Raw genomic sequence first — 13,149 nt, forward strand, 5'->3', positions numbered from 1 at the left:
ACGGCTTAAAGGATGCTTAAAGGATGCTTATCTCCACATTCCGATTCACAAAGATCATCATCAGTTCCTCAGGTTCGCCTTCTTAGACGGGCATTACCAGTTTGTGGCTCTTCCCTTCGGGTTAGCCACGGCACCAAGAATCTTTACGAAGGTTCTAGGGTCCCTACTGGCGGTTCTAAGACCACGGGGCATAGCAGTGGCTCCTTACCTAGACGACATTCTGATACAGGCGTCGACTTTTCAAATCGCCAAGTCCCATACGGACATTGTTCTGGCCTTTCTGAGGTCTCACGGGTGGAAGGTGAACGAAGAAAAGAGTTCTCTCTCCCCTCTCACAAGAGTTTCCTTCCTAGGAACACTGATAGATTCAGTAGAAATGAAAATTTTTCTGACAGAGGTCAGATTATCAAAGCTTCTAACTTCCTGCCGTGCTCTTCATTCCACTTCTCGGCCGTCAGTGGCTCAGTGTATGGAAGTAATCGGCCTAATGGTAGCAGCAATGGACATAGTTCCGTTTGCCCGCCTACATCTCAGACCACTGCAACTTTGCATGCTCAATCAGTGGAATGGGGACTACACAGATTTGTCCCCTCTGCTAAATCTGGATCAAGAGACCAGGGATTCTTTTCTCTGGTGGTTATCTCGGGTCCATCTGTCCAGGGGAATGAGTTTCCGCAGGCCAGAGTGGACTATAGTGACGACAGATGCCAGCCTTCTGGGCTGGGGCGCGGTCTGGAACTCCCTGAAGGCTCAGGGTTCATGGACTCAGGAGGAAGCCCTCCTTCCGATAAACATTCTGGAACTGAGAGTGATATTCAATGCTCTTCAGGCTTGGACTCAACCAGCTGCGGTCAGATTTCAACCATGAGGGGGGAACAAGAAGCCCCCTGGCAATGTTGGAGGTTTCAAAGATAATTCTATGGGCAGAGGTTCACTCTTGCCATCTCTCAGCTATCCATATCCCAGGAGTAGAGAACTGGGAGGCGGATTTTCTAAGTCGGCAGACTTTTCATCCGGGGGAGTGGGAGCTCCATCCGGAGGTATTTGCCCAGCTGATTCAACTATGGGGCAAACCAGAACTGGATCTGATGGCGTCTCGTCAGAACGCCAAACTTCCTTGTTACGGGTCCAGGTCAAGGGATCCCCAGGCAGCGCTGATAGATGCTCTAGCAGCGCCCTGGTCCTTCAGCCTGGCTTATGTGTTCCCACCATTTCCTCTCCTCCCTCGTCTGATTGCCAAGATCAAGCAGGAGAGAGCTTCGGTGATTTTGATAGCACCTGCGTGGCCACGCAGGACTTGGTATGCAGATCTGGTGGACATGTCATCCCTTCCACCATGGTCTCTGCCGCTGAGGCAGGACCTTCTACTCCAAGGTCCATTCAAACATCCAAATCTAATTTCTCTGCGGCTGACTGCTTGGAGATTGAACGCTTGATTTTGTCAAAACGTGGTTTCTCCGAGTCGGTCATTGATACCTTAATTCAGGCTCGAAAGCCTGTCACCAGGAAAATCTATCATAAGATATGGTGTAAATATCTTCATTGGTGTGAATCCAAGGGTTACTCATGGAGTAAAGTCAGGATTCCTAGGATATTATCCTTTCTCCAAGAAGGATTGGAGAAGGGATTGTCAGCTAGTTCCATAAAGGGACAGATATCTGCTCTGTCTATTCTTCTACACAAGCGTCTGGCAGATGTTCCAGACGTTCAGGCGTTTTTTCAGGCTTTAGTTAGAATCAAGCCTGTGTTTAATCTGTTGCTCCACCATGGAGTTTAAATTTAGTTCTTAAAGTTCTTCAAGGGGTTCCGTTTGAACCTCTGCATTCCATAGATATCAAGCTTTTATCTTGGAAAGTTCTGTTTTTGGTAGCTATCTCTTCGGCTCGTAGAGTTTCAGAGTTATCTGCCTTACAGTGTGATTCCCCTTATCTGATCTTCCATGCAGATAAGGTAGTTTTGCATACCAAACCTGGGTTTCTTCCTAAGGTGGTATCTAATAAGAATATCAATCAGGAGATTGTTGTTCCGTCACTGTGTCCTAATCCTTCTTCAAAGAAGGAACTTCTATTACACAATCTTGACGTGGTTCGTGCTTTAAAGTTTTATTTACAAGCTACTAAGTATTTTCGTCAAACATCTGCTTTGTTTGTTGTCTACTCTGGACAGAGGAGAGGCCAAAAGGCTTCGGCATCTTCTCTTTCTTTTTGGCTGAGAAGCATAATCCGTTTAGCTTATGAGACTGCTGGCCAGCAGCCTCCTGAAAGAATTACAGCTCATTCCACTAGAGCGGTAGCTTCCACATGGGCTTTTAAAAATGAGGGCTCTGTTGACCAGATTTGTAAGGCGGCGACTTGGTCTTCGCTTCATACTTTTTCTAAATTCTACAAATTTGATACTTTTGCTTCCTCTGAGGCTATTTTTGGGAGAAAGGTCTTGCAGGCAGTGGTGCCTTCCGTTTAAGTTCCTGCCTTGTCCCTCCCTTCATCCGTGTCCTAAAGCTTTGGTATTGGTATCCCACAAGTAATGGATGAACCCGTGGACTGGATACACCTTACAAGAGAAAACAAAATTTATGCTTACCTGATAAATTTCTTTCTCTTGTGGTGTATCCAGTCCACGGCCCGCCCTGTCACTTTAAGGCAGGTGTTTTTTATTTTTAAACTACAGTCACCAATGCACCCTATAGTTTCTCCTTTTTCTTGCTCGTCTTCGGTCGAATGACTGGGGGTGGCAGTTAGGGGAGGAGCTATATAGACAGCTCTGCTGTGGGTGTCCTCTTGCAGCTTCCTGTTGGGAAGGAGAATATCCCACAAGTAATGGATGAACCCGTGGACTGGATACACCACAAGAGAAAGAAATTTATCAGGTAAGCATAAATTTTGTTTTTCTTTCTCTCTGTACCCCTCTTTGGGTATGCGTATTTTTTTCTTTTCTTTCTTCAACCTCCTCATATCAACAAAGCTTCACATAACTTATGAGTGCATGGAGGCTCTCCATTTCTCTTAATGTTATTGTTGCTTATAATGTAAAAATTTACTGACAATGTTGTCTCATTATAAGGAGCTGCGTCTCCCGTATTGTAATACGCACATTTTTCAATAGTCAGTTTAAAAAAAAAAAGTTTTTTATTTGCTTCTTTTTTTTTTTGTATTATGGATCAAGAGGCTGTGCAGGATGTTACCTGTAGCTTATGTTTTGATGCCCAGGTGGAACCCTCAGTACCTTTTTGTTCTTCATGTATTGAAAGAACTTAAGCTCATAGAAATAGATTTTTTGACCCTGAGCCATCATTAGCTAAGGAGGATGCTGTTCAGGAGCCTCCTGTTTCAGATGTGCCACAGCTGTCTCCTCAAGCATCCCAATCCTATTCCTCTAATGCTCTGTCTGGGGTTAATTTGCAAGATATTGCTGCCCAGGTATCCTCTGCGGTATCTGCTTTTCCCATGCTGCAGGGAAAATGCAAAAGGAAATTTAAAGAAACAGTAACTAAGGTTTCTGATCCTGAAGTGGTTAATCAAAGTATTTCCTCTCAGAAGTCTAAGGATGAAGATTCTTCGGGTGCATCTGAGGGTGAAATCTCGGATTTAGGCAGTATAATTCCTTCTGCTGATGCTGAAGTTGTGTCCTTCAGATTTAAGCTGGAACACCTCCGCTTGTTACTTAAGGAAGTTTTGGCTACCTTGGATGACTCCGATACTACTATCGTTGTTAACCCTAAGAAGTCTAGTAAGCTGAATAAGTATTTTGATGTTCCCTCTGCGGTAGAGGTATTTCCTGTTCCAGACCGTGCTTCTGAGATTATTGCACGGGAGTGGGAGAGACCTGGTATTCTTTTTTTCTCCATCTCCTATTTTTAAGAAAATATTTCCTAAGGTGGAAGGAGCTATTTCCACTTTGGTTAAGAGGACTACTATTCCCATTGAGGATAGTTGTTCCTTTATGGATCCAATGGATAAGAAATTGGAGGCATTATTAAAGAAAATGTATGTTCACCAAGGTCTTCAATGGCAGCCTGCGGTGTGTATTGCTACTGTTACCAGCACTGCAGCTTACTGGTTTGATGCCTTGTCTTATTCTATTCAGACAGATACTCCTCTTGAGGAGATCCAGGACAGGATTAAGGCTCTTAAGTTAGCAAATTCCTTTATTACGGATGCTTCCTTACAGGTCATTAAGCTAGGAGCACAAATGTCTGGTTTTGCGGTTCTATCTCGCAGAGCCCTTTAGTAAAAATTTTGGTCTGCGGATGTTTCTTCTAAGTCTAAGTTATTAGCTATTCCCTACAAGGGTAAGACCTTGTTTGGGCCTGGTTTGGCTGACATTTTTTCAGTTATCACAGGAGGAAAGGGATCTTTTCTTCCTCAGGATAAAAAGAATAAGCAGTCAGAGTCGTTTTCTTTCCTTTCGTAACTTTGGAGGTAAACCCTCCTCTTCCTCTTCCAAGCAGGAAACTATCAAAGTCTTCCTGGAAGTCTGGTCAGTCTTGAAAGTGTCTAAGAAGCCTGCGGCTGACTCCAAGTCAGCATGAAGGGTCGGCCCCCGATCCAGAAACAGATCTAGTAGGGGGCAGGCTTTCTCAATTTGCTCAGGCTTGGATACAAGATGTCCCAGATCTGTGGGCCGTGGATATTGTATCTCAGGGGTACAAGATAGAATTCAAGACTTTTCCTCACAGAGGTAGGTTTCTTCTCTCAAGATTATCTGTAGACCAGATAAAGAGAGAGGCGTTCTTAAATTGTATCAAGGATCTTTTTGCCCTGGGAGTTATAGTTCCAGTTCCTCTGCAGGAACAGGGTCTGGGATTTTATTCAAATCTGTTTGTGGTTTCTAAGAAAGAGGGGACTTTCAGACCTATTTTAGACCTAAAGTGTTTAAACAAGTTCCTCAGAGTACCATCCTTCAAGATGGAGACTATACGTTCCATTCTTCCTTTGGTTCAAGAGGGTCAGTTTATGACAACCATAGACTTAAAGGATGCGTACCTTCATGTTCCCATTCACCGGGATCATCACAAGTTTCTAAGGTTTGCTTTTTTAGACCATAATTTTCAGCTTGTGGCTCTTCCATTCGGCCTTGCCACAGCTCCCAGAATTTTCTCAAAGGGCTCCTACAGTTGGAAGGTGAATCTGGGAAAGAGTTCTCTGATTCCAGCCACAAGAGTAGTGTTTTTAGGGACCATAATAGACTTCCTACTAATGAAGATATTTCTGACAGAGGGCAGGGCAAAGATCTAAGGCTCTTGTCTTGTCCTTCAGTCCTCTTATCGGCCGTCAGTAGCTCTATGTATGGAGGTAATTGGTCTGATGGTAGCTTTCATGGACATCATTCCGTTTGCTCGGTTCCATCTCAGACCTCTGCAGTTATGTATGTTAAGGCAATGGAACGGGGACTATGCAGATCTGTCTCCGCAAATAGTTCTGGATCAGGCGACAAGGGACTCTCTTCTGTGGTGGTTGTCTCAGGAACACCTCTCCCAGGGAACTTGCTTTCACAGACCTTCCTGGGTGATCGTGACCACGGATGCCAGCTTTTTAGGTTGGGGAGCAATTTGGGGGTCATTGAAGACTCAGCGTCTTTGGACTCGGGAGGAGTCAGTTCTCCCTATAAACATTATAGAACTGAGAGCGATTTTCAATGCTCTACTGGCCTGGCCTCAGTTAGCCTTAGCCCGGTTTATCAGGTTCCAGTCGGACAACATAACATCTGTGGCGTACATCAACCACCGAAGGGGGAACTTGGAGTTCCTTAGCTATGACAGAGGTGGCCGGATAATCCAGTGGGTGGAGTCTCACAACTGTTGTCTTTCTGCGATCCACATCGCAGGAGTGTACAATTGGGAGGCGGATTTTCTGAGCCGACAGACCTTTCATCCGAGGGAGTGGGAACTCCATCCGGAAGTATTTTCCAGTTTAAAGTTGGGGGCAGCCAGAACTGGATCTCATGGCTTCTCGGCAGAATGCCAAGCTTTTGAGGTACAGCTCAAGGTCAAGGGATCCACAGGCTTTCTTGATAGATGCTCTGGCGGTCCCTTGGAATTTCAGTCTAGCTTACATATTTCCTCCGTTCGCTCTCCTGCCAAGAGTCATTGCTCAGATCAAGCAGGAGAGGTCGTTGGTGATTCTAAAAGAGCCGGCATGGCCTCGCAGAATCTGGTATGCAGATCTAGTGGAAATGTTTTCTCTACCTCCGTGGAGACTCCCTCTGAGGAAGGACCTTCTACGTCAGGATCCTTTTCTTCATCTAAATCTCGTTTCTCTGAATCTGACTGCTTGGAGATAGAATGTTTGATTTTATCTAAGCATAGGTTTTCAGAGTCGGTCATTGAGACCATGATTCAGGCTTGTAAGCCTGTGAGAAGAAAGATTTACTATAAGATATGGTGTAAATATCTGTATTTGTGTGAATCCAGAAGCTACTCTTGGAGTAGAGTTAGGATTCCTAGGATTTTGTCTTTTCTCCAGGAGGGTCTGGAGAAGGGTTTGTCAGCTAGTACTCTGAAAGGTCAGATTTCTGCGTTGTCTATTTCATTGCATAAGCGTTTGCCGGAATGAGCCAGACGTGCAATCTTTATGTCAGGCCTTGGTTAGGATCAGGCCTGTGTTTAAGCCCGTTACTCCTCCCTGGAGTCTTAACCTTGTTCTTAGAGTTTTACAGCAGGCTCCGTTTGAAACTATGAATTCCTTAGATATTAAGATGTTATCTTGGAAGGTTTTGTTTCTTGTTGCTTTTTCTACTGCTCAGAGAGTTTCGGAACTCTCGACTCTGCAGTTTGATTCTCATTATCTTATTTTTCATTCTGATAAGGTGGTTCTACGTACTAAATTAGGTTTCCTGCCTAAGGTTGTTTCTAGCAAGAATATTAATCAGGAGATCCTGGTTCCATCTTTGTGTCCTAATCTTTCTCCTAAGGAGCACTTGTTGCACAACCTAGATGTGGTGCGTGCTTTGAAGTTTTATCTTCAGGCGACTAAGGACTTTCGTCAGTCTTCTGCTTTGTTTGTTTTTTCTGGGAAGCGCAAGGGTCAGAAAGCTACGGCTACTTCTCTTTGGCTAAGGAGTATTATTCGTTTGGCCTATGTGACTGCTGGACAGCAACCTCCTGAGAGAATCACTGCTCATTCCACGAGGGCTGTTTTCTTCTTCCTGGGCATTTAAAAATGAAGCTTCTGTGGAACAGATTTGCAAGGCTGCAACTTGGTTCTCTCTGCATACTTTTTCAAAGTTTTATAAATTTGATACTTTTGCCTCGGCTGAGGGTTCTTTTGGGAGAAGGGTTCTTCAGGCAGTTGTGCCTTCTGTTTAGGTCTACCTGTCTTGGCCCTCCCTTATCATCTTTCTCCTCCAGCTTGGGTATTGATTCCCACTAGTAATTGATTATTCTGTGGACTCACCATATCTTAGGAAAGAAAACATAATGTATGCTTACCTGATAAATGTATTAATTTCCGGATATGGTGAGTCCACGGCCCACCCTTTATTTAAGACAGTTATTTTTTTCTAAAACCTCAGATACCTCTACACTTTTTTGTTTTCTTCTTTTTCCATTTTTCCTTCTGCCGAATAACTGGGGATTATGGGTAAGGGAATTGACCTATATGAGCAGCTTTCCTGTAGCGCTCTTTGCCTCCTCCTGCTGGCCAGGAGTGATATTCCCACAAGTAATTGATGATTCCATGGACTCACCATATCCGTAAAGAAAGAAATTTATCAGGTAAGCATACATTATGTTTTTGTCAATGTTTAAAGGGACAGTCTAGAGAAAAATAAACTTTCATGATTTAGATAAGGCATGTAATTTCAATCAACTTTCCAATGTACTTTTATCATCAAAATGTATTTGTTCCCTTGGTGGTAGTTTTGAAAAGCTAAACCTAGCTAGGCTCAAACCGATTTCTAAAACCGTTGAAAACGCCTCTTAGCTCAGAGCATTTTTAAAGTTTTTTACAGTTAGACAGTACTAGTTCATGTGTGTCATATAGATAACATTGTGCTCACTCCCGTTGAGTTATTTAGGAGTCTGCACTGATAGGCTAAACTGCATGTCTGTCAAAAGCACTGAGGTAAGGGGGCTGTCTGTAGAGGCTTAGATACAAGGTAATCACAGAGGTAATATGTGTATAAATAGAACAGTGTTGGTTATGCAAAACTGGGGAATGTGTGATAAAGGGATTATCTATATTTTTAAAAATTAAAAATTCTGGAGTAGACTGTCCCTTTAAGCAACTATTGAAACAGTCTACAGCTACATTTTCTTGTTAGACTAATCTTTTCTTTAAATGCATCATTCTATCTAGCATTTGGTGTTTAATGCCCCTTTAATGGTTAGTTTATATTCTCAATTTGTTTAACATGTGTTTTTTGTATTACTGTATTATAGGCCTGGCATCTGCGATTTAGTCACCTTGCCGGATATGGTGCTAAATACTACTCTTACCTGATGTCCAAAGCCGTTGCTTCCATGGTGTGGAAACAATGCTTCTTAAAGAATCCATTTGATAGGTAAATTTACTGCATTTTGTGTGTGTGTTAATCTGAATCATTGGGTTTATAAATCTGTTTTATAGATAATGTTGTGAAATTGATAATAACTAAATTGTAATAGTGTGTGATGTAAAAGGAAGGTAAAAAATCATTCTCACCAGCTATTCTAGATGTTCTAAATCAGACTAGCAAATGTGCAACATGATGTCAGAAAGTGACTATCCATAGAACTGGATAAAAGTAACAAACACGTTTATACATATTTATGTAACTGCACTAAACTTAAAAGAACAGCAAAGCCAAAATTAAACTTTCATGATTTAGATAGAGCATGCATGATTTTACTTCTATTATCAGATATGTTCTCTTGGTATCCTTAGTTAAAAAGTAAATCTAGGTAGGCTAATAGGAACATGCACGTGCCTTTAGTTATGGCAGCAGTTTTTGCAGCTACGTATAACATTGTTATAAGCATTGTTGCAACCACTGCTGCCAGATGGTTAAAGACCCATGCATACTCCTGAGCTCAGCTCACCTAGGACTACTCTTTAACAAAGGATACCAAGAGACCTGAGAAAAATAAAAGTAAATTGCAAAATTGTTTAACCCCTTCATGCCGTTAGGACGTTCCATGCCTTCCTAACAGTTCTGGGCTTTAACGCCGATCAAACTGGAACTTTCTCCCTTATATGAAGTCATGCAGCCTACTCGTTTCTGGGAATGAAAAATCAGACCTGGGCCATGCCTAGCAGCTTAAGCACTCCACCGTGATCAGATCCTGGCCTTTAAATCACATAATCGCATGAACTATTGTGTGATTTCATTTTTCTTCGTTCCTATGTTAAACAATTGCCCCTAGCATGAAGGGGTTCAAATTTAATTTGACTTTACACTATCACTTTAATTTATTCCTCACTTCATATGTAGTTGGTATGAACTCTCTTGTTAAGTTATCTACTATTCTTTCTGTAAAAACCTTGCTCTTGTTAGTTACTTTTGTACTGCTAGTTGTTCTTTTATGTGTTATAAACATAAATAAAACACATACACACAAAATCTTTCTTGCCCTTTAATTGCAGCCTTTCTGATTTGTGTAGCCATTTTAGATGTTGTCTCCATAGCTGTCAACTGTATTCTAGACTGATTCAAGGCTGACTAATCTGGCTAAAGCTTTTATCACCAATCTTTGTCCTGCTAATATCTGCATTCCGTTGTAGTTCTGTCATTCCTACCCATTTCTCAGAAACAATAAATGTGAAGCTTTAAAGTCATTTTAATATAGGCATAATATACATCAACACATACATACTACTTTGCAAAAGACAGATATACAGAATAAATATATTTATATATCTTTTGATCTCACTTTTAAGTATAAAATACTGATACGTATTTAAATAATTTAAAAGTAAATTCTTGATATTCTATATTGTCATTTAGAATTTTGATCTTTTTAGTCTCCTACTCTTTTGATAACGTAAATCTTTGATAAAGAAGCCTAGTAACGAGTATCTAGTAACCAAAGAAGGTTTTCTGATGAACTGCTACTTGTTGTTTTAAGGACACACAAGTGACATAGCGTACAAGCTTAAACTGTATCAAATATATTACGTTGCTCTGACCAGAGGGGGAGAATGTTCTTTAATCCTTTGTAATGTATAATGTAGTAGAAGCCACAGTTTTGATATCAGATGTCATTCAGCACTGTGTAATTTGAAATGCTTGGGTACATTTTTGCAGTCTCTGTATAATGAAGAGAGTCATTGTGTCATGGTGGTAGATTTCAATAAGTTAGTATTGCTGTGAGCACTGTACAGAAACATGAGAGCCTTATGGCAGCTGCTCCTGAAACCCGAGAGTGCAGGTGGCAGTAACCGTATCTATCGTTTCCTCAGGGTGATGGGAGAACGTTATCGCAGAGAGATGCTGGCACATGGCGGAGGAAAAGAGCCCATGCTCATGGTTCAAGGTAAAAAGGGGGAAAAAACAACCTGTTTTGATCTTCTGATCTTCTTTTTTTTTCAGTGCAGTTGACCAGGATGTATGTTTGGCAAACAGCAGCTGTTGTGATTAGATTCTTATCACTACCTTCATCCTGTTCCCAGATCTGGGCTTTTCTGTCTCAACAAAGACTTCTCAATAGATTTTGATCTAAGGAAAACACAACCCTGTTGGGCTTTTTGTTCTGTTTTTGAATCTGCACATAGCTTGTTTGACAAGTCTATTTAAGATGCAATCTGTGATTACAATATACAGTGCCAAATCTAGGAATCCTCTGTCTGTAGGTGTTTTTTGTTTCGCAGAAATGATTGTAGGAATTATTCTGTTTTTATTATCTTATGATCTTATATGCCAATTTTTATTTTATTACAAACCTTCTGATGATGTCATTGTTTAGTTCAGGGATGGCCAGTTAGTGACCCTTGACCCACATGTGGCCCTTGCAATTAATTTTTGCATGGTAAGTAAGAAAGTGTATATGGCGCTTCTGGTGAGTGTGCGCAAACAGGTTGACGACAACAACATAAAGGGATATTAAACAGTATGAGCTTGCAATATAAAATGTTTAATTATGTCTACTTAGAAAATTGTAATATACATTTAATATTTATTTTTTCTCCTTTTCCTGTAATTGTTGGTTTTCTAAATACCACTGAGTTTCTATGATGTAATGGCTGCTGCCATGTTTAAACTTAACTTTCCCTCTTATCAATCAGGATAATTAGGGGAAAATATTAAATAGGCAAAAAAGAGACTGCAAACAAAACTGTGTGTAACATAGGATTGTTAAAGTAATTATCCAACAGGGTTTCCACACAGCCTTGTTTGCACATTATTTTTTTATTGCCTGTTTTAGATCTTTCCCTGATTAGTTTATGCATGGTGGTGCCCATTAGTTTATAGAAACAAAATACTTTGTAAAAACTAAACCTTTGCACTTATATGTTCAATATTTAAACAAAAACATTTACATACTATTGTCAAGCCAGTCTTTTGCTTTGAATACATCATTATGTCTTGTATGTATTTCTTCTTATTAATATAAGGCCAGTCTTTTGCTTTGAATACATCATTATGTCTTGTATGTATTTCTTCTTATTAATATTATACTTTATTTATAAAACTCCAGCAAATTCTGCCGCACTGTCCATGGTTACAAATGATAAAAGTACAACGATTATACAATATTTGTAAGAGGAGACACAATTTATCAAACAAATACAGGAGGAATTGAGACCACTATTCCTGTGGGAATTTACAATCTAGAAGGGTAGGAGGGTGAATGTTTAATATCCCTTTTAAAAGAGCCGTCTGGAGGGGAGGATGGTAGATAGAGGGTACCCTGCAACCCGCCTAACTCTGGCCCTTTGCCACTGGACATTTTTAGGAATTGTATTATTGTTTTCATGCCTTAAAGCAGAACATGCTGTGATCTGAGATATCATTGCAGAAAATGCAGCATGTCTGCAGAGAGAATGGGACACATGCAGTAACTGTTAGCATTTTTGCTTTGCTGCTCTGCTCCGCATCAGGCTGTTCAAACAGCACCGTGCTCTGGCTGCACTGTGTAAGTTTTCCATAGCACTGTGCATACAGAACAAAGTGCTGTTTGAAGAGAACAGTCAAATATGGGGCAGCGCTGCAAAGCAGCAGCACATTTTTTGTTGACTGGCTTTCAAGGATTTTTTCACAAGACATTTTAAAAACTTAACAACTGCACTTTTATAAAACTTTATAAACAGCTTTATTCTACAGTTAATCAACGCATTGCAATTGAACTGGCGCTTTAGTCCTACTGCCTAATTTAAAATTATATTTCAAAATGATCTGCAGAAAATGTTTCACTAAACAAATCTTGTTGCAGAAGGTGAAGAAAAGTTCTGCTTCTGGGTTTATGTGTATGATAGCCATACATTTATATGTGCTGCCCTTACAGCTTTTAAATGATTTATCTGCTGACCCCACGTGTTAGGAAACTGTTCTAAGCAGACAATAACAAGAAGAAGCAAATTATTAATAAAAAGAATCTAAAACATCATGAACCTGTGCATTTTATATATAGACATATCTTGCTTTGAAGATTTGTTACACAAAGTAGAATCCTAATTTGTAACGTAATATTCCTTGCAGTAAACAGCATTTACCTATTAAAGGGATCTTAAATACTGAACTACTGGTTATAATGTTTTAAACCAAACCGCATTGATATTTTTTTCCCCATAAGCCTAACTTCTAATAATTCATTTTAAACTCCTCTGTTTCTCATTCCTTTGATCAGCCGTGCAGATGCTTCTAATGATCTGGGCACTATTGCGGATGTGGCTTAGCTTATTACTGCTAGCGAGCATGCATGCAAACGTCACACTCTCCAGCATACCAGAGGCAGCGGCACAATTTGCTGTCAATAACCACAGCAGTAGCAGCGATCTTGTGTGTGTCTCCGGCTCAAGAGAGCTCACAGCTAACCGCTCGGTAGCCAACTTCATAGTGATTAAATGTGAGCTATGTCGGATGTGCGCAATGTAGTAATATATAAAAATATAACTACATCAGCTCATCCGACATAGCTCACATTCAATAACTATGAAGCTCGCTATCGGCAAGTGAGAGAATGAGTTTTATGGCTGCAGTCATGAAAGCACGCATGCGTATTAGACACCTCAGGCA

General features: G+C 40.8%; 1 protein-coding gene across 1 annotated transcript in view; it reads left to right on the forward strand.

The window, feature by feature from the left end:
• The window catches only part of MIPEP (mitochondrial intermediate peptidase), a 506,392-nt gene that overhangs the window by 452,959 nt on the left and 40,284 nt on the right, over positions 1-13,149 (forward strand). The window contains exons 17-18 of the mRNA XM_053708504.1: positions 8,378-8,499; positions 10,377-10,450. Coding sequence (XP_053564479.1) covers positions 8,378-8,499; positions 10,377-10,450 — 196 coding nt within the window. The remainder of the gene's footprint in view (positions 1-8,377; positions 8,500-10,376; positions 10,451-13,149) is intronic.

The sequence above is a fragment of the Bombina bombina genome, chromosome 3 (assembly GCF_027579735.1).
Source record: "Bombina bombina isolate aBomBom1 chromosome 3, aBomBom1.pri, whole genome shotgun sequence".
NCBI lineage: Eukaryota > Metazoa > Chordata > Amphibia > Anura > Bombinatoridae > Bombina > Bombina bombina.